Source organism: Scyliorhinus canicula, chromosome 19 (genome assembly GCF_902713615.1).
Source record: "Scyliorhinus canicula chromosome 19, sScyCan1.1, whole genome shotgun sequence".
Classification (NCBI taxonomy): Eukaryota; Metazoa; Chordata; class Chondrichthyes; order Carcharhiniformes; family Scyliorhinidae; genus Scyliorhinus; species Scyliorhinus canicula.
This window is the reverse complement of record NC_052164.1, coordinates 80190832-80218200: the sequence shown is the minus strand read 5'-3', so window position 1 is coordinate 80218200 and position 27369 is coordinate 80190832. Positions and strand designations below refer to the sequence as shown.

Sequence of the window (27369 nt, the reverse complement as noted above, 5' to 3'; positions counted from 1 at the left end):
ATTCCATCCCATTTCCATGACTCGGTTTTTTCATCGGAATATTGTCACAAATCTCCTTCATATGCCAGACCATCTTGGAAGAATGTGCCAATACATGATGATAATAGCAATTGAAAGAGTGGGTGACTTGGACGTAATTGGATGACAGACATCACAGAACAGTTGCAGATAAGCTACGGTGGATGTGTAAGGATGGTGTAAGACAGACAGACTTACCATAATAACCGATCTCCTGGTAGGAACAGCTACAAGCAACAGAAGATAATAGTGGTTTACCAGTCTTGTCAGGCTGCAAGGACAATTCAAATAGCATGAGATGGCCAGTTTAGAAAATCTCAGTGTTTCCGTGTTCATATAGAGCTATTTAATATTTAAATTATAGCAACTAATTATTTTAACCAATTAAGGCACAGAGTCACCTAAACGTAATGGTTAAAGACGTGGTGTCATCATAATTTTGCATCGGCAATTAATAAAATGACAGTTCTCTTAATTGGAGGGAGGGTTCAGATTCCTGGACAATTGGGGCTCATTCTGGGGTAGGTGGGACCTCTACAAACGGGATGGTCTACACCTGGACCAGAGGGGTACTAATATCCTCGGGGGGGGGGGGGGGGGGGAGGTTTGCTAATGCTCTTCGGGAGGGTTTAAACTAGTTCAGCAGGGTATTGGGAACCTGAATTGTAGCTCCAGTACACAAGAAGCTGAGAGTAGTGAGGTCATGAGTAAGGTTTCAAAGTTGCAGGAGTGTACCGGCAGGAAGGAAGGTGGTCTAAAGTGCGTCTACTTCAATGCCAGGAGCATCCGGAATAAGGTGGGTGAGCTTGCGGCATGGGTTAGTACCTGGGACTTCGATGTTGTGGCCATTTCGGAGACATGGATAGAGCAGAGCGAGGAATGGTTGTTGCAGGTGCCGGGGTTTAGATATTTCAGTAAGTTCAGGGAAGGTGGTAAGAGAGGGGGAGGGGTGGCATTGTTAGTCAAGGACAGTATTATGGTGGCTGAGAGGACATTTGATGAGGACTCGAATACTGAGGTAGTATGGGCTGAGTTAAGAAACAGGAAAGGAGAGGTCACCCTGTTAGGGCTTTTCTATAAGCCTCCGAAAAGTTCCAGAGATGTAGAGGAAAGGATTGCAAAGATGATTCTGGATAGGAGCGAAAATAACAGGGTAGTTGTTATGGGGGACTTTAACTTTCCAAATATTGACTGGAAACACTATAGTTCGAGTACTTTAGATGGATCCGTTTTTGTCCAATGTGTGCAGGAGGGTTTCCTGATGCAGTATGTAGATAGGCCAACAAGAGGCGAGGCCATATTGGATTTGGTACTGCGTAATGAACCAGGACAGGTGTTAGATTTGGAGGTAGGTGAGCATTTTGGTGATAGTGACCACAATTCGATTACGTTTACTTTAGCGATGGAAAGGGATAGGTATAAACCGCAGGGCAAGAGTTATTGCTGGGGGAAAGGCAATTATGATGCAATGAGGCAAGACTTAGGATGCATCGCCTGGAGAGGAAAACTGCAGGGGATGGACACAATGGAAATGTGGAGCATGTTCAAGGAACAGCTACTGCGTGTCCTTGATAAGTATGTACCTGTTAGGCAGGGAGGAAGTGGTCGAGTGAGGGAACCATGGGTTACTAAAGCAGTTGAATCACTTGTCAAGAGGAAGAAGGAGGCTTATGTGAAAATGAGACGTGATGGTTCAGTTGGGTCACTTGAGAGTTACGAGTTAGCTAGGAAGGCTCTAAAGAGAGAGCTAAGAAGAGCCAAGCGAGGACATGAGAAGTCATTGGCAGGTAGGATCTAGGATAACCCTAAAGCTTTCTATAGGTATGTCAGGAATAAAAGAATGACTAAGGTAAGAGTAGGGCCAGTCAAGGACAGTAGTGGGAAGTTGTGCGTAGAGTCCGAGGAGGTAGGAGAGGTGCTAAATGAGTATTTTTCATCAGTATTCACACAGGAAAAAGACAAAATTGTCGAGGAGAATACTGAGATACAGGCTACTAGACTAGAAGGGCTTGAGGTTCATAAGGAGGAGGTGTTAGCGATTCTGGAAAGTGTGAAAATAGATAAGTCCCCTGGGCCGGATGGGATTTATCCTAGGATTCTCTGGGAAGCTAGGGAGGACATTGCTGAGCCTTTGGCTTTGATCTTTAAGTCATCTTTGTGTACAGGAATAGTGCCAGAGGACTGGAGGATAGCAAATGTTGTCCCCTTGTACAAGAAGGGGAGTAGAGATAACCCCAGTAACTATTGGCCAGTGAGCATTACATCTGTTGTGGGAAAAGTCTTGGAAAGGTTTATAAGAGATAGGATGTATAATCATCTGCAAAGGAATAATTTGATTAGAGATAGTCAACATGGTTTTGTGAAGGGTAGGTCATGCCTCACAAACCTCACTGAGTTCTTCGAGAAGGTGACCAAACAGGTTGATGAGGGTAAAGCAGTTGATGTGGTGTATATGGATTTCAGTAAAGCGTTTGATAAGGTTCCCCACGGTCGGCTATTGCAGAAAATACAGAGGCATGGGATTCAGGGTGATTTAGCAGTTTGGATCAGAAATTGGCTAGTTGATAGAAGACAAAGAGTGGTGGTTGATGGGAAATGCTCTGACTGGTGTCCAGTTACTAGTGGTGTGCCACAAGGATCTGTTTTGGGGCCGTTGCTGTTTGCCATTTTTATAAATGACCTGGAGGAGGGCGTAGAAGGATGGGTGAGTAAATTTGCAGATGACACTAAAGTCGGTGGAGTTGTGGACAGTGCAGAAGGAAGTTACAAGTTACAGAGGGACATAGATTTTTTTTTAAAAATAAATTTAGAGTACCCAATTATTTTTTCCAATTAAGGGGCAATTTAGCGTGGCCAATCCACCTATCCTGCACATCTTTTGGGTTGTGGGGGTGAAAACCACGCAAACACGGGGAGAATGTGCAAACTCCACACGGACAGTGACCCAGGGCCGGGATTCGAACCCGGGTCCTCAGTGCCGTAGGCAGCAATGCTAACCACTGTGCCACCTTGCTGCCCCAGAGGGACATAGATAAGCTGCAGAGCTGGGCTGACAGGTGGCAAATGGAGTTTAATGCAGAAAAGTGTGAGGTGATTCATTTTGGAAGGAATAGCAGAAAGGCAGAGTACTGGGCTAATGGTAAGATTCTTGGTAGTGTGGACGAGCAGAGAGATCTCGGTGTCCATGTCCATAGATCCCTGAAAGTTGCCACCCAGGTTGAGAGGGTTGTTAAGAAGGCGTACGGTGTGTTAGCTTTTATTGGTAGAGGAATTGAGTTTCGGAGCCATGAGGTCATGTTGCAGTTGTACAAAACTCTGGTGCGGCCGCATTTGGAGTATTGTGTGCAGTTCTGGTCGCCATATTATAGGAAGGATGTGGAAGCATTGGAAAGGGTACAGAGGAGATTTACAAGAATGTAGCCTGGTATGGAGGGAAGATCATATGAGGAAAGGCTGAAGTACTTGAGGCTGTTTTCGTTAGAGAGAAGGTTAAGAGGTGACTTAATTGAGGCATACAAGATGATCAGAGGATTAGAGAGGGTGGACAGTGAAAGCCTTTTTCCTCGGATGGTGATGTCCAGCACGAGGGGACATAGCTTTAAATTGAGGGGAGATAGATATAGGACAGATGTCAGAGGTAGGTTCTTTACTCAGAGAGTAGTAAGGGCGTGGAATGCCCTGCCTGCAACAGTAGTGGACTCGCCAACACTAAACGCATTCAAATAGTCATTGGATAGGCATATCGACGATAAGGGAATAGTGTAGAGGGACTTTAGAGGGGTTTCACAGGACGGCGCAACATCGTGGGCCGAAGGGCCTGTGCTGCGCTGTAATGTTCTATGTTCTATGGTTCAAAATTAACTGACCGTGAAGGTTATTAAGATAGTTCTAGGTTATTACTTTATTCCTTTCCCAATCAATCAATGTAAACATTTTAACAAACAGCAGATGAACTATCACTTTCCACTTCACCTGCCATCTTCCATTATGTGACTTTAATTAACGATGGTTACACAAAATATGAATGACTCATAATTCAACAGCATGCAGTTTGTGGATGAGCTATGGCTATGTATTTCTGAAATTCATTGTTCTCAGAGAGAGTTTATTTTTATGGTACAGAGCCATCCCCAAACTCTCAGATAATTTTAGTATGCTGCTGGCAGCTTTGGGCTCCAAGGGGATTATTCAACAAGACACTTTCAGTGGCTGTTGGATTTAACATTCATCTCCAGAATAAATAGACCATTGTGGATTTGTGACAGTGATAGGGTATAATCTAAACAAAGCTTTCAAATCTTATGGGAGCACGGAGATTTATAACGGTTACCTGAATGGTGAGGTTAGATTATTGCGTTGTTGCAGAACAGTCATGAGATATTTGTTATTTTTTCCAGTTGACCGAAACGATTTGATCTCCTGACAGACCAGTGGAAGCTTTCCTATCTGATTATTATCTGCTTACAGCTTGGTAGACTTCATCTAAGTGGCACCACCCTTGTCTCTGAGTCAGATGTTTGAGGATTAAATCGTCAATCCAGAGATTTGAGCACGGCATCCAGCCTGAAATTTCAGTATCGCACTGTGGTACCAATTTCGGGATGAAATGTTAAATCGAGTCCCCGCATGTCCTCTCGGTTGGGTGTAAAAGGATCCCCTGACATCTCTTGTAAAGAACATGAAAATTCTCCTGAAGCCACTGCTTATCCCTCAACTCACATCGCTAATTAAAGCATTTATCTGGCCATAGATTGCATTTTACACACTTTAACCAAGTAAGAGGCTACTACAAACAAATACTTCAGTTAAATACGTTTACAACAAGCTGCAGATTTGAGTGCTGATTTGGAACATGTACAGTTTAAGTGATAAAATTGCTAATGTGTCCCAGTCAATAATGCAATTCTATCAACATTAATACAGCTTCTTCAAGTGAAAGAACCCTTTCAGGTTCTTTCCTGAATTATATTATCAGCAATTAATGTATGGGGGGAAATAAAGTAGATTTTGTTTCTTGCTTCCTGTTTTAGACCAGGACAATGAAACAACTCGCTGGAGGAGGAGGCTCCACAAATATCTCCATTCTCAATGTTGGAGGAGCCCAGCACTTCAGTGCAAAAGATAAGGCTGACCAATTGCAACAATCTTCAGGCAAAAGTGCTGAGTGGATAATCCATCTTGGCCTCTCTTCACCCCCATTAACCAGCCCCATCCTCACCCAACACTGCATCACAGATGTCAGTCTTCAGCCAATTCAATCCACTCCACGTGATATCAGGAAATAGCTGAAGGCACTAGATGCTGTCAAGGCAATGGGCCCTGACAATTCCAGCAATAGTACTGAATGTTTGTGCTCGAGAACTGGTGGTGCCCCTAGCCAAGTTGTTCCCTTTACAGCTACAACATTGGCGTCTGTCATTGTGGAAAATTGTCTGTGTGCCCTGTGTACAAAAAGCAGGGTAAATCTAATGCAGCCAATTACTGCCCCAACTGTCTTTTCTTGATCACCAGTAAAGTGATGGAAGGGGTCATCAACAGTCCTATCCAGTGGCACTTGCTTAGCAATAACCTGTTTACTGATGTTCGGTTGGGTTCTGCCAGGTTCACAGCTTCTGACCTCATTGCAGCCTTGGTTCACACATGGACAAAAGAGCTGAATGACAGAGGTGAGATGAACTGACCTTGACATCAAGGCAGCGATTGGCCAAGTTTAGCAAAACTGGAGGCAGTGGGAATCAGGGAGGCACCCTCTGCTGGATGGGGTCACAATTAGCACAAGGAAGATGGTTGTGGCTATTGGAGGTCAATCATCTTAGTTCCAGGACATCACTGCAGACTTTCCTCAGAGTTGAGTCCTAGGCCCAACCATCTTTAGCTGTTTCATCAATGACCTCCCTTCCATCATAATGTCAGAAGTGGGGATATTTGGTGATGATTGCACAATGTTCAGCACCATTTATCATTCCTCAGATATTGAAGCAGTCCAGGCAAAATTCAGATCTGGACAATCTCCAGGCTTAGACTGTCAAGTGGAAAGTAACATCTGTGCTGACTATCTCTGACAATATAGAATCTAACCATCACCTCATGACATTCAATGATATTACCATCGTTAAGTCTCCCACTATCAACGTACTGTGAGTTCACCATGATTAGAAACTGAACTGGACTAACCATATAAATACGATAACAGCAGCTCAGAGGTTAGGAATCTTGTGCCGGGTAACTGACCTCCTGACTCCCCAATGCCTGTCCACCATCTGCAAGGCAAAAGTCAGGTGTGTGATAGAATATGCTCCACTTGCCTGGATGAGTGAAGCTCCAACAACACTCGAAGCTCAACAACATCCAGGACAAAGCAGTCTGTTTGATTGTTACACCTTTCACAAAGATCACTTCACTCCCTCCACCACCAAACAACTCTGGCAACCACGTGTACCACCACCAAACAACACTGGCAGCCGTGTGTACCATCTACAAGATACACTGCAGAAACTTACCAAGGATTCTCAGGCAGCACTTTTCAAATGCTTGACTGCTACTATATATAAGGACAAGGGAATGGACACATGGGAACATCACCACTTGGAAGTTCCTCTCCAAGTCAATCTCCATCCCGATTTGGAAATATATCACCGTTCCCTTGCTGACACTGGGTCAAAATCTTGGAACGCCATCTTGAATAGCACTATGGGTGTACCTCCACCACATGGACTGTAGCGGTTCTAGAATCATAGAACTTAGTGCAAGCAGCTCACCACCATCTTCTCAAGGGAAATCAGGTATGGGCAATAAACGCTGGCCGAGTCAATGACACCCACATCCTGTAAAAGGGATAAAAAATAAGGCAACTTAATAATCCACTGTGATTGTACAAAGTCATATGACTAAATTTAAATGTGGCAAATTGACATGCAATTTATTAAATTACAAATACCCTTAGATTGTCCTGTGTTGGCAAGGCTGGTTTTCCTGTTGCAGATTCATCCCAAGAGTATAAAACTACCACCTTTTCATAGAATCATAGGATCCCTACAGTGCAGAAAGTATGCAGTACGGCCTGTACAAAAGAACAGAACTACCACAGAAATTTCAAAAAACCAGAAAGTAAAACTGGATGGGAAATATTAGTTCTGAATAGTATTTTGACATGTAGCCAAGAGCTTGTTGCTTAACTGGACAGCAAAGATGAGTAAATTATTTCCAACCAATATTGAAGTTTCATCAGTTCCTCTGCATTAAATGTGGATCAACGATTGAGATTTTTGCAACATTATTCAAACAGTCAACAAGATCAGGAGACATCCTAAAATAGCCGTGAGAGATTCCAGACATATGAGCCCTATATTCAGACTTCATGAAATCTGCATGTGAGCATTAGTGGCACAGTGGTTAGCATTGCTAGCTCACAGCACCAGGGACATTGTCTTTGTGGAGTTTGCATGTTCCCCTTGTGTCTGCGTGGGTTTCTTGCGGGTGCTCCGGTTTCCTCCCACAGTCCAAACATGTGCAGGTTAGGTGGATTGGCCATGATCAATATGTGGGGCGGTGGAGTGGGTCTAGGTAGAGTGATGTTTCGGAGAGTCTCCTTCTGCACAGTATGGATTCTGTAGAGGCACCATTTTTAGCAGAGCGACATTTTGTACCAGATAGTTGATCACTTAAATAATGTTTCATTTTTGCTTTATATGTATTTTGTAATGTTGCTATTCTACCCAGGACTATACATTTTTTATTTGTTCATGGGATGTGCGCATCACTGGCAGGGCAGCGTTTATTGCCCATTCCTGAGGGCATTTAAGAATCAAGACATGTCGGCCTGACCAGGTAAGGATGACAGATTTCCTTCCTTAAAGGACATTAGTGAACCAGGTGGGTTTTTATAACAACCAATGTTGGTTTCTTGGTCATCGTGAGACTTTTAATTCCAGATTTCTTTTATTGAATTTAAATTTCTCCATCTGCTGCGGTGGGATTCGAACCTGGCTCCCCAGAGCATTACCCGGGATCTCTGCTTTTTTAGTCCAGTGACAATACCATTAACATGGAGGCATTTACGTGATGATACAAAAACAAAGTACATGGATGTGCTAGAATAGAAACAAAGATTGGAATTCTCCAGGCGTGGCAATTAAATTTTCCCGCTGGCAGTGCAGCCCGCCAACGGGTTTGGTGGCAGTGTGGGGTGGTTACAAAGGGAAATTCCATTGGCAATCGGCGGGAGGATAGAATGCCGCAGCCAGCGAACAGCGTGTGGCTGAGAAACATGTAGCTGGCGGAACCGAGAATCCTGCCCAAAGTGCAGGAAATACTCAGAAGGTCTGTCCGCTGTGGAGAAAGAAACAAGAGTTAATGTTTTGTTGATGAATTCATCAAAACTTGAAACATGTTCAAAACGTAATAGTTTTTAAGCAAGAAAAAGGCAGGGTTAAGGGTCGGGAAGAAGAAGGGAGAATGTAAGCTGCTTCCCGACAAAATAAGATCAGAGGCTGTCATCTCAAATCTTTGAATTCAGTTTTCAGTGCAGAAGTCTGTTAAGCATCTGATGCTGAGGTAAAGGCTAACTGCTATTAGTCAAGCTTACACTGAGCTTAATTACAGCAGTGCAAGAGACTGAGAACAGAGATATCAGAGTGAGAGACACTGAGCTTAATTAGTGCAGTGCAAGAGGTTGAGAACAGAGAAATCAGAGTGAGAGTGGGACAGGGAATTAAAATGAAAGTCACACTTGTGGACTAAATGGAGGGTGATCATGCAATCTGCATGGTGGTCTCAGTGTCGAGAGGAAATTGCATTGTGAACATCAGATACAGGTCACTAAATTGAAAGTAGTACCAGTAAATTGCTGACTCACCTGGGGGAAAAAAGACAGGAGAATGGGAAGAAAGGTGAAAGGACAGGGTCCTGCATCTCCTGAGCTTGCATGAGGAGTTGACCTGGGAAGGCAAGGAGACTTTGGGTGGTGATTATGAAATGGACCAGGGTGTCACTGATGTGTTGGTTACTTCAGAATGCTAAAAGGTACAGGAGAAGGCGCGTTTTCTGCTGCTTTCATGCTGGAGGTGGTGCAAATGGCAGAGGATGACCTGGTGAACGTGGAGACCAGTGAGCTGGAAGGTGATAACAAGGTGGAACCCTCTTGAGGTTCTGAGAGGGAGAGGCAAAGTTGGGAACAGAAGTTCGAGTAATGGGATTGTCATGGTTGAGGGCCCCGTCAATCACAGTGGAGAGGAATCCTCAGTTGAGGGGAAAAAGACACATCAGAAGCAATGATATGAAAGGTGGCATCGTTGAAACAGATGCAACAGAGACCTGGAGATGAAGAGGAGTTCTTACAGGAAGTAGAAATAGTAGAATTGCTCTCTGGGGATTGCTATTAACCAAGATTCATTATAAACACACCGATTCCCACAGCAACCTTGAGCACACATCCTCTAACACCAGCTCCCTTCCAATATGTCATCCTTTTTCCTCTTTTGAGGCATCTTCTCTCGCCTCCAGTGAGAAGCCATGAGCAAAATCATTCTCCTCTCTGAAGAGACTAATATTCTGTCAATGGAATGCTTGAACACACGTGGCAGACTGCACAATCTTCACTAAACGGGCTCTGGATCACCATACTACTTGCCTTTTAAACTAAGTCATAGAATCATACAATTTACAATGCAAAAGGAGGCCATTTGGCCCATTGAGTCTGCACCGCCCTCGGAAAGAGCACCCCATTTAAGCCCACACCTCCACCCTATCCCCGCAATGCAGTAACCCCACCTACCCTTTTTTGGGCACGAAGGGCAATTTAGCCTAGCCAATCCACCTAACCTGCACATTTTTGGACTGTGGGAGGAAACCGGAGCACCCGGAGGAAACCCACGCAGACATGGGGAGAATGTGCAGACTCTGCACAGACAGTGGCCCGAGGCTGGAATCGAACCTGGGCCCTGGAGCTGTGAAGTGACAGTGCTACCCACTATGCTACCGGGCCGCCCTTCACAAATATATCCATTGGCCCTCACTCCACACGCATTTCCTAACCATCTGAGCATCTCCGAGCTGAAACGAGGAGAGAGAATCATGAGGTTTTCACAATCTATCAACAGGAAGGACAAAAGACAACAACAACTAGGTGAGAGCTGACTGGGATGATGGGTTGGTCAAACCATGCCAGCAGGGATCACAGTCATATAAAGGCTCTCTAGTGGCAATAGGGGTTCAAAAGGATCCTCAAGTACTGCATGCATCGCGATCTTGCTGATCAAAATCTTAATTGATGGGAAAGTCCAAAGATGTGCAGGTTAGGTGGAATGGGCATGCTAGATTGTCCCTTCCTGTCCAAAAGGTTCGGTGGGGTTACTTACTGGGCTCTGGGAGGGAGTGTGGGCCGAGGTAGGGTGCTCTATCCAAGGGTCGGTGCAGACTCGATGGGCTGAATGGCTTCCTTCTACACTTTAGGGATTCAATTATTCCATGGTTTTACACCCCCCCCCCCCCCCCCCCCCCAATCTGCGAGATTTGGATCTGAACCTTAGAGGGAACGGATAATTGTTGATTCCTGGTTGCTGTCTGTGAGTTGCCTCTGTCCTGGAGCCGGGTGCCCGCAGGCCGTGCGTAACAAAGGGCCTGAGGACCACGTCTCGCTAATCTGTCAGAGCGGGAGTGAAGGGCGGGGACCTCCCCCGACACCAGCAGTGGACTAAAACTGGCTCCTCTCCTAGTGCGAGCGTTTTAAATCCATGTGAAGACCCCGTAGACAGTCGGAGGCTTTGTGAGATTGACAAGTGAGTCTAAAACGGACAGAATGGCTGAATTTACACCGGGAAATGTTTCATAGTTTAATCACCCCCAGCTCAAACGTCTCGAGTTTCTAAATCGATGCCACGAGGTGAATCCGGAGCGATTCTTATTGAACTGGAAAATAAATCCATTTTCAATCCAGCACTGTGGGCATTTCACAGTATTCTGTAAATTAATAACTGATCATTAATTCAGTTGGCATATTGGGACTTTTTTGGTCTTGCAATCAGACAGGCGGATAATTGTTATATTACCAATATTATTTCGGTTTCGAGTCTGGCTCCGGATTCCTCCAGTCGTTAAAAGCCCGAAGGAACCATATGGCACTATCGCTGAGAGAGCAATCTAACTCCCTCGCTCTTTCCCCAATGGCTCTTGCATTATTTATTCAGTTCCAACGCAGTCCTCTGGCATCAGCTTTCACCCGCCCCATTTCGAATGCCCCCTGGATCATGTTTATTTTAATTCTAATTATATCACTCCAATAACATTGTTTTGTTGTTGCTAATTGTGGCTCTGGGCCTTGTGATACAACAGGAATGAGATTGGAATCTCTACAATGTGTTGTGACAGATTTGAAGGACATTTTGACAGGTTATTGACAGCCTCATGCATCCTGTTTGAACGTTTTATCTGTCACTCAGTAATCCTCTATTGGGTCTGACGAGGAGTGTGCAGGAAATATCTACAAATAGATACTTCATTCAATAAAAATAGAAAAACTTTCCCAAAAAATGGAGTTGGTGATTCATTCTGACAGATTAAAGAATCATAGAAAAGAGAATTGAATAAAAGGATTGACGGTTGTTGACACCAAGTTGGTCTGTGCTCTGAGTGATGAAGATAACCTACTCTACAAGACTGTGGTTCCAGCAACTTTAAATTAAGATTCTTGGCATAAGCCAGCAGCACCGACACAATTAGTTTAGACGTGCAGCAACATTGTTCATCAAGAAACCCCAAAAGAGTCCTTAGTATCTCACCTGCTGCCACTTTTATTCTGAGAAGGCTGTAGCAACAGAAAGGGTGCACATATAAAGAAAATCTTGGAGGGAAAGCGATATGAATTTGAAGTAATTTTTAAAAAAGTCTATTAAATATCCCAGTGACATAATTGTCAGAAAAGGTGCCTTACAAGAGGTAGATTTGCCAATAATTCTTAAAATGGTTTGCTCATTAGAATTGGTCGTGTTTTATAATTATGCAGGGATATAAAGGAATGCTGTATCCGGTATTCAAGGAAATGGATTTGCAGCACTTTTGGGATGGAGATTTTTACTTGTACAAATGTGTAGAATGAGTCATAACAGTCTCTCTCTGAAATGAAAAGAGGAAATGCTAGGGAAAAAACTCAGCAGGTCAGACAGTATCTGTGAAGGGAGGAACAGAGTTAACTTTTCAGGTTGATCATCTTTTGTCGGGTTTTCTCTTTGGTTATATGGATGTGTGGAGTGACCGAAAAAAATAATCAGAGGTTTACAGTTCTATATGGGCATAAAAGTGTTCAGATTTTGTTATGTGACCTGGACCCAGTTACAGCTTTTGTATCATAGTTAGTTGTGTAAGTGTTGGTTTAGAGTACATATCTGATGATTATTGTAAACAATGACTTGTCGATCATTGGAATTAGTTTAGCACCTGTATCTAGACTGTGCTGGGGAACACTATTATATTAAGTATTACATATGGGGCTGGTTTAGCACAGTGGGCTACTGTGCTTAAACAACTGGCTTGTAATGCAGAACAAGGCCAGCAGCGCAGGTTCAATTCCTGTACCGGCCTCCCCAAACGGGCGCTGGAATGTGGCGACTAGGAGCTTTTCACAGTAACTTCACTGAAGCCTACTTGTGACAATAAGCGATTATTATTATTATATTTGCACATCCAATGGATGGACCTTAGTCAATAATACCCAAGTTTTCTGATAGACTGTAGTATTAATCATTCTGATGACTGGCTGTGCAGCCAATGCTTATGACTGTTCTCAGTAACACAAATGAGAGAGTAAAATTCCAGAAGTGGCTTTGTCCCATTTTCAGATGTTGCATCCAAGGACAAAGATGAATGGCCCATGCTGGATAGCACTCCTGTCTCGAAACAATGTGATTTAAAAGGGACAAGGCAACTAGAAATTTAAAAAAAAAGTGCTATACCTCATCTAATAATCAGATGTCAAATCTCAAAGGATTTAAGATACATTCATTATTATTTAACCTAGCTAGGAGATCTGAACTACTTTGAGAGAATAATACATTGAAAATTCAGAACGCCATATATTAATCCTCATTTTCCCCCTGCTCAAAATGAAGAACAAGAAAAGCCCACCTGTGCACTGATGTACTCTATTAACTGGTTCAGCAAAAAGGCTTCGAAGGCACAATAGCTCTTCCCCTGCATGACAGTCAACTCTAAATGTTATAGCAGTATTCAGATGGCAAGTCAGGACCAAAAAGGGAAGCATTTAAGATACACTGTCTATGACCTCCTGAATTGTTAATCAGTCCATTCATTGTAATTTTGCCACATCACCGAGACAGGCAAACAATGGGCTGCTAAGCAACCTCAATTGAACATGACATTAATGAATACCTTATAATTGACAGCAGCTGATGGGGCTGTAAAGCAAAGTCATGGTGGCTCTGAGGAGGATAATTCCAAAAATGGAAGGCTCCACTGTGGACCTATTTTGGTCCATGGATTTGGGCAAAGATCCTTCATGGACAACACATGGGTGAAGCTGTTGCCTGTAGAAACTATCCCGAAAATAATGAACAATCAAGAACAAATGGACACTGAACAGGCAAGTAAAGCTCCAGAAACTGGCGTGCTGTGGAGAAGGATGTTCGAGCCTTAGTAAAATGGGGAATCATTCTGCAGGTGAACCTTAATCTGTGTACCATTAGTGTGATCTTCTTAGTATTGAGCTTTCAACACATCCATAATATTTTGAAATACAGATTGAAATTAACTTTCCTTTTCTTTAGAGATAGTCGTGTTCTATGTTTATATTTCAGCGGTTGCTCTCTGCCGCTTTGTATTTTATCTTGAATTTCTTGCTACATGCACCAGCATTGAAAGCAACAAGCTTATGATGGTTACAGAAATTGAGACACCGGCACTGATGCGGTCCCACCATGACTAGTCACCGATAGCGATACCTTCTTTATTCCATGCAGCTTACTAACAGCCATCAACCAGTGGCACTTACACAGCTTGAGAGCAATTCTTTTCAGAACACACCCAAGCTAAAATCCATTGGCTTATGTGGCAGCCAACACATTTACCTTGTGTAAAAGAAACACTGCATATAAATTGTTAATATTCATTTATTTCTGAAGTAGATGGAATTTGTTCTTTTATTGTGCTAGATAACTGTGCACAAGTTGAAGTCTTTGTCTCGCCTGACCTGAATGCCTGTCGCGAGATTCTCAACACTTGAGACCTCTTGCGAAATTCATCCAAACCTCACTAGGCAAGATCCAGATTAGGGCTCCTTTAACTATGCTTGCGCCATATTCTCCTGGGTCCCAGGAACTAGCAGCCGTGCCAGTGACACCTGGACCAGGCGCCATTTAGTACTGGTCCACACAAACATGGACAGGCCTAACAGCACCTGGAAGGGGTCGCCCAGGCCTTTGGAGACCCCTGGGTGGTTGGGGAACAGGGCAGGGTTTTTCTCCCTCTGGCACCTGGGCACCTTGACTGCCAGCCTGAAACCTTGGCACTGTGACCCTCGAACTGCAAAGGTGCCTGGGTGTCACTGCCAAGCTGGCAGGGGTGGCGCCAGGATGCCTGAGTGGCAGGCAGTACTAGGGTGGGAGTGCCACGGGTCAGGGCCTGAGGGAGGCCTTACCCACGGAAGGGGGGAATAATGTGAAGGGTGGGTATGAAAGAGCCTAATAAAGGTTGGGGGGTGGGGAAGTCTGACAGGGTGTCGTCAGGGGGGTGGGGGTAATGCCCATGTGTGCAGGGAGGTGTGACATTGCCCGTGGGTGGGGGATGTAGGGGAACCCTCAAGGGACCCTTTAAAATGGCACCCCGATACCTGAGGAACTGGTCTCACTGGCGAATTCAGCTCCGCAGTGTTCAGAACACTACTAAGTTTGTGCTTGACTGGGCAGGAACTTCCTAATGCCCCAAAAAATGACTCGTGTGGTTGAATAGTGGTGTGGATCTCACCTAAAAAGCTGACTAGGAAAACTCCGCCAAGCCTGTCCAAAATGCCACTTGGAAATTTTTTGGTTGAATCGCGCCCTTGGTCCCGATGTTCTTTGGTGAAGAAAACGGCTTTATGTTTTGTTTTTCTCATCGTTTTTAAATGTCTCCTTTTCTGTTTTGCTCTAGGTCTAGGGAAATGGGAAACAGAAAATTCACTTCTGCAGTGAACTTTGAACAAGGTTTTATCATTATATGTGTTGACATTTTATTTAACTATTTTTAATCTGCAGCTTCCTTACTCTACCTATAACAATGGAGCTATAATTCTCCTTGAATTTGAATTTTATACGATTTGATGGAAAGGGGCCATTCTGTCCAATCAGTCTCTGACATAATTTATCGTTGGCACAAACAAATAATACTAATCGCATTTACCCACTCTGCTCCCATAAACCTTCAACCCCTTTCACATCAACATTATACACCATACTCACAGAAAGCTGTTAACTGAATGATTCTTTACCAGTCTGTCAAGATGGAGGATGACTTGTTTCCATCTGGTTCAATGGATTCTGAGATGACTGATCAACTAATGTACGATCTGCAGACTCTGCCACACGTGGGGCAATTGGTGCTTGAAAGTTTGGGTAGATGAGTTGTTTAGAGGTTTGTGTGCTCCTTTTGCCTCTGTTTCATTTATGCGCGTCACCCATGAAGTCACTCCATGTGTTTGGTGGATTCCCCTATGAGCTCCGCCATTTTAGTCAGTCACATGCCAGGGTATCCCATTAGTCAGCGGATATATTTGACCTCTTCACCGATGCTTCAAGGACATCCCTAATGTTTCTGCTGTCCCGCTGGAAGCCTCTCACTGCGATGAGTTTCAAGCAGAGCAGTTGCTTCGGGTGTTTGGCGTCTGATTTTGAATAATTAGCACTTTGGTGCTGGGCACATTGGCTGAGGAGAGGATGCTGCTGTTGGACCTCTTGTCCTGCCACTGGATTTGCAGGATCTGGTGAAGGCACCATGGGTGGTATTTCTTCAGTGCTTTGAGGTGCCTGTTGTTGGTTGTCCAAGTCTCTGAAGCCGAGAAGAGCGTGGTTGTGAAATGAAATGAAATGAAAATCGCTTATTGTCACGAGTAGGCTTTGATAAAGTTACTGTGAAAAGCCCCTAGTCGCCATATTCTGGCTCCTGTCCGGGGAGGCTGTCTGGTAAACCATAATCGTAATTTCAGGTTTGAGATCCAGGCCCTCAGATAATCTTTTCAAATACTCAGTTAGCTGAAGACTGAGCTGGCACATTAGAGATAATGATGAATGTTGCTCTCTTTGTCTGCTGTTGTTGAGAGGAGGCTCCCAAGATATGGACAATGGTCCACATTTCCCAGGATTTGCTGTTGACCTTAATCAATGGAGGGGGAAAGTGTTTTGCTGTAGGAGCTGGTTGAAAGAGTACCTTTCTGTGTTAAGTATAAGACCCGTTTTCTCACTATGCAAAGGAGAAGGAGTTGACAATGATGTGGAGCTCAGTTTCTAGGAGTGAGCACGCACACTATTGTCATCTGCACACTGAAGTTCCATGAATGAGGTTGGATTGGTTTTGGTTTGGGGTGAAGGATGCTTAGGTTGAATAGTTTCCTAACTGTTATGTAGATAATCTCCATGTCTGTGGGTAATTTTCTGGAGGTGAGGTGCAAAATTGCAATGAGAAGAATAGCGAAGAGGGCTTGGTTCAATGGCACAACCTTGCTTGATCCAAGTTTTCACTGAGATGGCATTTACATTGATTCTATTGCTGAGGGTCATAGCTTGTATGTCACCATGAAGTATGTGTAGGATGGTGACAAATTTACGGAAGATGCTCCACAAGTCTTTTGGCGACACAGTCAAAGGTGTCCGAGGTCGAAAAAGGCCATGTACAGCAGTTGGTGCATTTTTCTCGCATGGACTCAGCAGTGAAGACCAAGGCTGTGGTCACTCTGAATGGGTGAAAACCGCAAGGTGATTCTGTAAGATCCTTAGTCACGGAGAGGATGCAATTCAGGAGTATTCTTGCAATAATCTTCCCTGTGGCAGACAGCAAGGAAATTCCTCTGTAGTTACTGCAAGCAGACCTGTCTCCCGTCCTGAATATAGTCATGATCACCGTGCCCTCAAGATCTCCTGGCATCTGCTTTTCTTCCCAGATGAGGGATATGAGGTTGTACAGCCGTGCCAGGAGTGTAGCACTGCTATGTTTCAAAGTTTTAGCAGGACTTGCCCTGCGGCCATGATCTTTGTTGTTTTTCACTTGTTTAATGGCTTTGTCAACAAATCTGGATTGGTATTATGCTGAAATGGAGCCAGAGAGGATATTGATGAATGCAAGTGAGGCCATTCAAGTTGAAGACAGATTCTTCGTTGAGGAGTTCTTCTCTCCAATGAGCACTGACTGCCTCCCTGACCTTGATGAGCTTCCCTTTATGCCTGGCTCTCTGCAAAGTGGGCCCTTAACGTCTTGGGTCATCAATCGTCTTGACTGACTGGAGAAATCAGATATTTCATTCGCACGCGTGTGCTATTGAATTTGCCAAGCTCTTTATACCCACCATTTGTTTTTTATGCCATGGATTTATGCTGTACCGCTGCCTTCAGCCAGCTGGCAAAGTTGGATGTCACATTTGGTGCATGGAGGGAGAGAGGGCTGGAGAAGATGAGTGATCTATTTTTGGAGGGGCAGTTTGCCAGCTTGAAGGAGAAATATGGCTTTTGGACACGGACAGGTTTAGGTAACACCAGGTGCGAAGCTTGGTTAAGAAGTTCTGTCCGGCTTTCCCAGTGGTACAGCCATTGGAATGGATGCTATCCTGCTCAGAGTCGGTGGAGGGTAGTATGTCCGGGATGTACCAGCGAATAACGGGGGAGGAGTTTAGTTCAGTGGATGGGGTGAAGGCGAAATGAGTGGAAGGGTTGCGGCCGATACTGGAGGAAGAGGTGTGGAGTGGAGGCGCTGCGGAGGGTGAGCATGACATTGTCTTGTGCATGACTGAGCCTCATTCAGTTGAAGGTAGTATTTCAAGCGCACCTCACAAAGGTGAGTAAGAGCCTCTTTTTTGAAGGGGCGGAGGACAGGTGCAAGCATAACTTGAAGGGTCCATGCACTACACGTACATGTTCTGGTTGCGTCCCAAGCTGGTGGGGTTCTGGAGGTCCTTTTTCTGGCGATCCTGAATGTGGGGTTGGAACTTGCCCATTGGTGGAGGTTTCTGGGCACTCCAATGTGCTGGAACTGTGGACGGGGGCAGGGCGGATATCCTGGCCTTTGCTTTGTTGGTGAAATGGAGGTGGCTCCTGTTGGGCAGGAGGCTTGCAACTGCGTGCTTTGGCGTGTCTGGGGACTTGGCATTTTTGCACCGACAGAAGGTCAAATACACCGCGACGGGTTTGATTTAGGGGTTCTGTCGAAGATGGTGGCCGTTTATATTGCACATTTGAGAATGGTCACTGTTAGCTGTTGGGGGGTGAGGTTTATTCGCCTTTTGAGGAGGTATTTCTGGGGCTGGGGGGGATGTTGGGATTGGTAATTTGTACAAAGTGTTTGTCTAAGTCTTTTGTAACATGTCTAAAGTATTAAAAATGTAGTAAAAATTCATTTAAAAACATTTTAGAGGCTAAAACAAGTAATATAATTGCAAGTTACTCTCTGAAAGCATACTTTTGGATATAAAAACATAAGAACTAGGAGCAGGAGTAGGCCATCTGGCCCCTCGAGCCTGCTCCGCCATTCAATGAGATCACGGCTGATCTTTTGTGGACTCAGCTCCACTTTCCGGCCTGAACACCATAACCCATAATTCCTTTATTCTTCAAAAACTATCTATCTTTATCTTAAAAACATTTAATGAAGGAGCCTCAACTGCTTCACTGGGCAAGGAATTCCATAGATTCCCAAACCTTTGGGTGAAGAAGTTCCTCCTAAACTCAGTCCTAAATCTATTTCCCCTTATTTTGAGGCTATGTCCCCTAGTTCTGCTTTCACCCGCCAGTGGAAACAACCTTCCCGCATCTATCCTATCTATTCCCTTCATAATTGTATATGTTTCTATAAGATCCCCCCATATCCTTCTAAATTCCAACGAGTACAGTCCCAGTCTACTCAACCTCTCCTCGTAATCCAACCCCTTCAGATCTGGGATTAACCTAGTGAATCTCCTCTGCACACCCTCCAGTGCCAGTCCGTCCTTTCTCAAGTAAGGGGACCAAAACTGAACACAATACTCCAGGTGTGACCTCACCAACACCTTATATAATTTCAGCATAACCTCCCTAGTCTTAAACTCCATCCCTCTAGCAATGAAGGACAAAATTCCATTTGCCTTCTTAATCACCTGTTGCACCTGTCAACCAACTTTTTGCGACTCATGCACTAGCATACCCAGGTCTCTCTGCACAGCAGCATGTTATAATATTTTATCATTTAAATAATAATCCCTTTTGCTGTTATTCCTACCAAAATGGATAACCTCACATTTGTCAACATTGTATTCCATCTGCCAGACCCTAGCCCACTCACTTAACTTATACAAATCCCTCTGCAGACTTCGAGTATCCTCTGCACTTTTTGCTTTGCCACTCATCTTAGTGTCGACTAAGGGCAGCACGGTGGCCTAGTGGTTAGCACAACCGCCTCACGGCACTGAGGTCCCAGGTTCGATCCTGGCTCTGGGTCACTGTCCGTGTGGAGTTTGCACATTCTCCCTGTGTCTGCGTGGGTTTCGCCCCCACAACCCAAAAATGTGCAGAGTAGGTGGATTGGCCATGCTAAATTGCCCCTTAATTGGAAAAAATAATTGGGTAATCTAAATTTAAAAAAAAAAAATCTTAGTGTCGACTGCAAACTTGGACACATTGCCCTTGATCCCCAACTCCAAATCATCTATGTAAATTGTGAACAATTGTGGGCTCAACACTGATCCCTCCGGGACACCACTAACTACTGATTGCCAACCAGAGAAACACCCATTAATCCCCACTCTTTGCTTTACATTAATTAACCAATTCTCTATCCATGCTACTACTTTACCCTTAATGTCATGCATATTTATTTTATGCAGCAACCTTTTGTGTGGCACCTTGTCAAACGCTTTCTGAAAATCCAGATATACCACATCCATTGGCTCCCCGTTATCTACTGCTCTGGTAACGTCCTAAAAAAATTCCACTAAATTAGTTAGGCACGACCTGCCCTTTATGAACCCATGCTGCGTCTGCCCAATGGGACAACTTCCATCTAGATGCCTCGCTATTTCTTCCTTGATGATAGATTCTGCCGAACTCCTTTTTTAAACAGTGGTGTTACGTTTGCTAATTTACAATCCGCCGGGACCACCCCAGAGTCTAGTGAATTTTGGTAAATTATCACTACTGCATTTGCAATTTCCCTAGCCATCGCTTTTCGCCCTCTGGGATGCATACCATCAGGGCCAGGAGACTTGTCTACCTTTAGCCCCATTAGCTTGCCCATCACTACCTCCTTAGTGATAACAATCATCTCAAGGTCCTCACCTGTCATAGCCTCATTTCTATCAGTCACTGGCATGTTATTTGTGTCTTCCACTGTGAAGACCGACCCAAAAAAATGTTCAGTTCCTCAGCCATTTCTTCATCTCACATTATTAAATCTCCCTTCTCATCCTTTAAAGGACCAATATTTACCTTAGCCACTCTTTTTTGTTTTATATATTTGTAGAAACTTTTACTATCTGTTTTTATATTCTGAGCAAGTTTACTCTCATAATCTATCTTACTCTTCTTTATAGCTTTTTTAGTAGCTTTCTGTTGCCCCCTAAAGATTTCCCTGTCCTCTAGTCTCCCACTAATTTTTGCCACTTTGTATGCTTTTTCCTTCAATTTGATACTCTCCCTTATTTCCTTAGATATCCACGGTCGATTTTCCCTCTTTCTACCATCCTTCCTTTTTGTTGTTATAAACCTTTGCTGAGCACTGTGAAAAATCGCTTGGAAGGTTTGCCACTGTTCCTCAACTGTTTCACCATAAAGTCTTTGCTTACAGTCTACCTTAGCTAGCTTTTCTCTCATCCCATTGTAATCTCCTTTGTTTAAGCACAAAACACTAGTGTTTGATTTTATCTTCTCACCCTCCATCTGTATTTTAAATTCCACCATATTGTGATCGCTCCTTCCGAGAGGATCCCTAACAATGAGATCATTAATCAGTCCTGTCTCATTACACATGACCAGATCTAGGACCGCTTGTTCCCTCATAGGTTTTATTACATACTGTTCTAGGAAACTATCGCGGATACATCCTCCTCAAGGCTGCCTTGACCGACCTGGTTAAACCAATCGACATGTCGATTAAAATCCCCCATGATAACTGCTGTTCCATTTCTACATGCATCAGTTATTTCTTTGTTTATTGCCTTCCCCACCATAATGTTACTATTTGGTGGCCTATAGACTACTATCAGTGACTTTTTCGCTTTACTATTCCTGATTTCCATCCAAATGGACCAAACCTTAGCTTCCATAGCACCGACATCATCCCTTGCTATTGCCCGGATGTCATCCTTAAATAAAAAAACTGCACCGCCTCCCTTACCATGCACTCTGTCCTTCCGAATAGTTTGATACCCTCGGATATTTAACTCCCAGTCATGACCATCCTTTAACCATGTTTCAGTAATGGCCACTAAATCATAGTCATTCACAATGATTTGCGCCATCAACTCATTTACCTTATTCCGCATACTATGGGCATTCAGGTAAAGTACACTTGTGTTGGCTTTTATACCTCTGTTTTCAATCTTAACACCTCGATCAGTAACTTCTCCTAAGTTGTATTTCCTCTTAACTTTTCTCCGAATTTTCCTTGTCGTTGAACCCATATCTTCATGTAACAACCTGCCGTGTTGCTTACCATTTATGTTTTTACTTCCCGTTTTATTCCTTTTAGTATTACTGGGCCTATTCACTGAGTTCCCCTCAGTCACTGTACCATGTACTGTCGCCCTTTTTGATTTTTGACTATGGCTTCTCTGCCTTACACTTTTCCCCTTACTGGCTTTTGTTTAGAACATAGACATAGAACAGTACAGCACAGAACAGGCCCTTCGGCCCTCAATGTTGTGCCGAGCCATGATCACCCTACTCAAACCCACGTATCCACCCTATACCCGTAACCCAACAACCCCCCCTTAACCTTACTTTTATTAGGACACTACGGGCAATTTAGCATGGCCAATCCACCTAACCCGCACATCTTTGGACTGTGGGAGGAAACCGGAGCACCCGGAGGAAACCCACGCACACAGGGGGAGGACGTGCAGACTCCACACAGACAGTGACCCAGCCGGGAATCGAACCTGGGACCCTGGAGCTGTGAAGCATTTATGCTAACCACCATGCTACCCTGCTGCCCCTGTTTCTATCCCTGTTTTACTCCCTTCCGACTTCCTGGATTGGTTCCCATCCCCCTGCCACATTAGTTTAAGCCCTCCCCAGCAGCTCGCGCAAACACCCCCCGGGACATATAAAGAGAAAGGGTGCGATTCTCCGTCCCAGTTTTCTTGTGCGGCACACCCCCGTCTGCAGCCGGATTCTCCGTCCTGCCAGCCAGCCAATGGGATTTTGCATTGTGGGCAATGCATTGTCGGGAAATGCCGGTGTAACGGAGAATCCCACCCAAAGTCTTTGAGACTGATTGTAAAAGAATATTGGCCCTGACTGGCAAATTACACTATTTTTACTGTGTTTTCTTTAAATCACTTTCGATAGTTATGTTGGCTTGATCTAATCTAATTTTCTCAATGTAATCCACACATCTGGAGCAGAACAGAACCAAATCCTTCACTTGACCAGATTTGTAGGGAGGACTTTGAACTAGGATGAACATTAGTGCCAAGGTGAATAGTAGTCTTTTTAGGTTTTCTGGCGCTACAGATTTTGGACGTTGCTGACCACTTGTCACTTCTGCTACAGAAGTATTGGAAGACAGGAAAACTGAGGTTTGGTCATCAGCTATTTGCCTGTTTTTTGAGAATAATTGCCTTGTCTTTTTACAATGAGCCTGATCCTAATCATTACCTGAGCTGGGTTTGTTGGCAAAATACAACCAAGACAGTGACGAGAAGTAGGATCAGGAACATGCCTGCTACTGTAGGAAAAATATATTATATTTAGAGCACAATATTCAAACTCTGAATTGTGGCTTGAGATTTTGTTCAAAATAGTGTAAACACTTCAATATTGCAAATTGATATAAAGGCAACTCCAGTTTGAATGTTTTGATTATTGATATTTTTCATTTTCCTGCTTTATAGCAGGACCACAAAATCTCTATCAAAGAACTCGTAAAAAAATATGAAACCAACCTTGTAAAAGTGAGTACACGTGAATTTCTGACTCAAACTTTAGTTTTCACTACAAGGAATTTTCACAAAGAAGATTAGTTGTGAGATGCAGTTAAGAGTGTGGAATGTTTTATTACAGTCTAATGTTAGTCAATAAAATGTTTGTGCACTAGAAAATAAATGATCCAATAACTTGAATTAAACAACAGAGGAATTTTATGGCTAAACGTTGATCAGAATCTTTGAATTAAAAGTGAGATTTTAGATTTTTCGCTTTCCTCCATCAAAGGCAAATGATTTATTTTGAGTTGTGTGAAATCCTAACTTTGCGACATTGCAGCCGAAAGAGTTAGTATTTTCTTAAGCATCGCAGGACGATGGAATGTACTGGACAAAACTGTCCTCTTCAAATCCACTTGCTTAAATTTACATTTTCTTGTATTAGGTTTTTACAGACTTGTGGGGCGAAATTCTCCCCTACCCGACGGGGCGGGGGGTCCTGGCGTAGCGGAGTTGCGCCAACCACTCCGGCGTCGGGCCTCCCCAAAGGTACGGAATTCTCCGCACCTTTAGGGGCCAAGCCCTCACATTGAGGGGCTAGGCCCGCACCGGAGCGGTTGGCACCACACCGACTGGCGCCAAAACCGGCAACAATGGCCTTTGACGCCCGGTGCCGGGGCTGGCCGAAAGGCCTTCGCCGGTTTGCGCATGCGCCGGTGCGTCAGCTGCCGCTGACATCACCACCGGCGCATGCGCGCTGAGGGATTCTCTTCCGCCTCCGCCATGGTGGAGGCCGTGGCGGAGGCGGAAGAAAAAGAGTGCCCCCACAGCACTGGCCCGCCCGCCGATCGGTGGGCCCCGATCGCGGGCCTGGGCACCGTGGGGGCACCTCCGGGCGTCCGATCGCCCTGCGCCCCCCCCAGGACCACGGGGGCCCGCTCGCGCCACCGATCCTGCCGGCACAGAGGTGGTTCAAACCACGGCGTCGGGAGAGGCCTCTCAGCAGTGGGACTTCGAAACATCCGGGCCGGAGAATAACGACAGCACAGAATCCCGTAGCCTCCCGCCGGCCCCCGCCATTCTCCGAGGCGGGCGGCGGGATTGGCTGCACGCCGACTTTTTGCGGGTGGAAGAATTCTGGACATGGCAGGGGCGGGATTTTCGGCAGCCCCAGGCGATTCTCCGACCCTGCTGAGGGTCGGAGAATTTCGCCCAGGGATTGTATAAAAACACTTGTAGTCAAATCAGCCCATTAAACCTCTTCTGTTTGCACTCAGATCATGGCATGATCTACACTTTATTTCTATTTACCTGTCTTCGCTTCATATTCCCGCTACTTCTAGATGTTAAAAATCCTATTTATCTTGTGTTGAAGATTTCGATTGACCCACAGACAACTTGTTGCAGGGGCATGGGGGTGTTGGTGGGGGCAAACATTTCTGATTTCCACAACCATTTGTGTTAAAATGTTTCCCAATTTCACTCCTGAATGGCCTATCTTTCACTTTAAGGTTGTGCTCCCTTATTCTGTTTTCACCACTATAGGAAATGGCTTTTTGTTTTGTATGTATTCGATCAAATCATTTTTACAATGTTAAACATCTCAATTAGAAAACACTTCCGATGTCTAAACTCAAGGGTACACAAGCCAAATGTATGCAACCAGCCCTCATATTCTTGTGAATTTCTGCCACATTCTACTCCAAGGTCAGTATATCCTGCCCAACGTTTGGTGTCTAAAGCTGAATCCAGTATCTAAAACCTGAAATTCCGCTTGAGATGAAAGCCAACATTTCATTACCCTTTCTGACTTTTTTAAAATGCCTATATTTTTATATATTTTATATATTCAGCCCTTATTTTTAGTGATTTGTACACTAGGAAATTAGACAAAAGAAAATCAGTGGACGTGATTTATTTAGATTGCCAGAAGGCCTTTGACAAGGTGCCGCATAGGAGACTGTTAAATAAGTTAACAGCCCAAGGTGCTAAGGATAAGATGGATAGTGGATTGGCTGACTGGCAAAAGGCAGAGAGTGGGGATAAAGGTGTCTTTTTCAGGATGGCAGCCAGTGATTAGTGGTGTGCCTCACGGGTCTGCGCTGGGACCACAACTTTTCACGATATACATTAATGATCTGGAAGAAGGAACTGAAGGCACTGTTGCTAAGTTTGCAGATGATACAAAGATCTGTAGAGGGACAGGGAGTATTGAAGAAGCAAGGGGGCTGCAGAAGGATTTGGACAAGCTAGGAAAGTGGGCAGAATGAAGTGGCAGATGCAATACAATGTGGAAAAGTATGAGGTTATGTACTTTGGAAGGAGGAATTTAGGCATAGACTATTTTCTAAATGGAGAAATGCTTAGGAAATCAGAAGCCCAAAGGGACTTGGGAGTCCTTGTACACGATTCTCTTAAGGTTTACATGCAGGTTCAGTCAGCAGTTACAAGGCAAATGCAATGTTATCATTCATGTCAAGAGGACTAGAATACAAGACCAGGGATGTACATCTGAGGCTGTCGAAGGCTCTGGTCAGAATGTTTCAGCTGGAGTTGTCAAATGACCTATCCCTGCTCTTAAGTGCTCAGTCAATGTATCTGATGATAGACTCTAGTAACATCCCTGCAGCTTATGTCAAACTGATAAGTCCATAGTTTACTAGTTTCTCCCTCCCTAGTATCTTAACAAATGATATTTGGAATACTCCAACCAAAAGATAGAATTCTCAAATCAAGAGAGCTTTGGAAAATTCTGATTGAGGCGTCTGCAATTTTTGGCCATTATTTCATCTGTCTCGGGTTTCTGATTAACAAAACAATTTCCCTGAAAGCGAGAAAGCATGATTGAGGGTATTTTGAAAAGCAAATTATGGTGCTAACTGCCTTAATGTTCAAGTTATTCATATATCAGTGATCGAGTCAAGGATTTCACAGAGGCTATTGTCAAATACAACACCTTGCAGCAGGAATGTCAACCCAGAGTAGAGGCTTATTTTTTAACACTTTGGAAATGTGGACTAACTGGTAATTTTCCAGCAATAATGAGAAAGGGCAGAATAATAAGGAATTTAATATCCAAGTCCTTATTCCATGTGCTCAGCGCTTGATGCTGTACAATATTTTGAGTAACACCTGCATTGATTTTCGGCTCATCGAGTCTGCTCTGCTATTCAGTGAGATCATGACTGATCTGATGTGATAATCCTCAACTCCACTTTCCCTCCTTATCCCGATAAGTCTTGATTCCCTTACTGATTAAAAATCTGACTATCTCAGCCTTGAACTAACTTAATGACCCAGTCTCGCGTCCACTGTGGTTAAGAATTTCACAGATTCACTGCCCTCTTGAGTGAAGAAATTCCTCCTAATTTCTACCTTAAATAGGCAATCCCAGGGCGGCACGGTGGTGCAGTGGTTAGCACTGCTGCCTCATGGCACCAAAGACCCGGGGTCACTCTGCTTATACCTGTGATTGAACCAAGGATTTATCCGGTTTGGTACGGAGGTGGACGAGGTCTGAAAGTACAGACATTGCCCGATGTATCGGTTTCCTGAACCCTTTTCATCCTGGCACCATCCATTTTTTGCCCAGGTGGCTTTGGAACCGGCAGGGCAGGGGGCCGAATTAAGCAATTCGTCAACAGTAATTAATGGACCGAGGGGGGGGGCGGACCGAGGGGGGGGGGGGGGGGGGGGGGGCGGGGGGCGGACCGAGGGGGGGGGGGGGGGGGGGGGCGGACCGAGGGGGGGGGGCCGTCCTGGGGGAGGGCGGCCACCGCGCATGCGCTGGTTGGCACCGGCCCAACTGCGCATGCGCGGGACCCGAGTCTCTGGCGCCCCCTAGCACATGGCGCCCCCTAGCACATGGCGCCCCGGGCGACTGCCCGAGTTGCCGGTGCCTTGAGCCGGCCCTGGGCGGGGGGTGGGGGACGTCGGGCACCCAGCAACAGAACTGTGCTGGGCCAACTCTCCAGGCAGCTGACAGGTCGTCACTGCCTGTCTGCCTCCCTGGAATCAGCTGCAGCCAAAGTCTGCCTATTACAAGCATT

The 27369-nt window shown here is 44.7% G+C and overlaps 2 protein-coding genes across 4 annotated transcripts in view; one reads left to right on the top strand and one right to left on the bottom strand.

Annotated features, from left to right (window-relative positions):
- The window catches only part of scn3b (sodium channel, voltage-gated, type III, beta), a 65334-nt gene extending 52065 nt beyond the window's left edge, over positions 1 to 13269 (bottom strand). Inside the window, exons 1-3 of the mRNA XM_038778823.1 lie at positions 13135 to 13269; positions 6777 to 6842; positions 217 to 289 (exon numbers count right to left, since the gene is read on the bottom strand). Of these exons, the coding sequence (XP_038634751.1) occupies positions 217 to 289; positions 6777 to 6842; positions 13135 to 13206 (211 nt within the window). The 5' untranslated portion in view covers positions 13207 to 13269. The remainder of the gene's footprint in view (positions 1 to 216; positions 290 to 6776; positions 6843 to 13134) is intronic.
- Positions 13270 to 13432: 163 nt separating this feature from the next.
- LOC119954046 (potassium-transporting ATPase alpha chain 2-like) overlaps positions 13433 to 27369 on the top strand; it is an 87402-nt gene continuing 73465 nt past the window's right edge. For 2 of the 3 annotated variants that reach the window (XM_038778821.1, XM_038778820.1), the window contains exons 1-2: positions 13433 to 13609; positions 23291 to 23350. In XM_038778821.1, the coding sequence (XP_038634749.1) occupies positions 13526 to 13609; positions 23291 to 23350 (144 nt within the window). In that variant the 5' untranslated portion in view covers positions 13433 to 13525. Of the gene's footprint in view, positions 13610 to 13663; positions 13687 to 23290; positions 23351 to 27369 lie in introns of those variants that run through there. The other variant, XM_038778822.1, reaches the window with a different exon arrangement.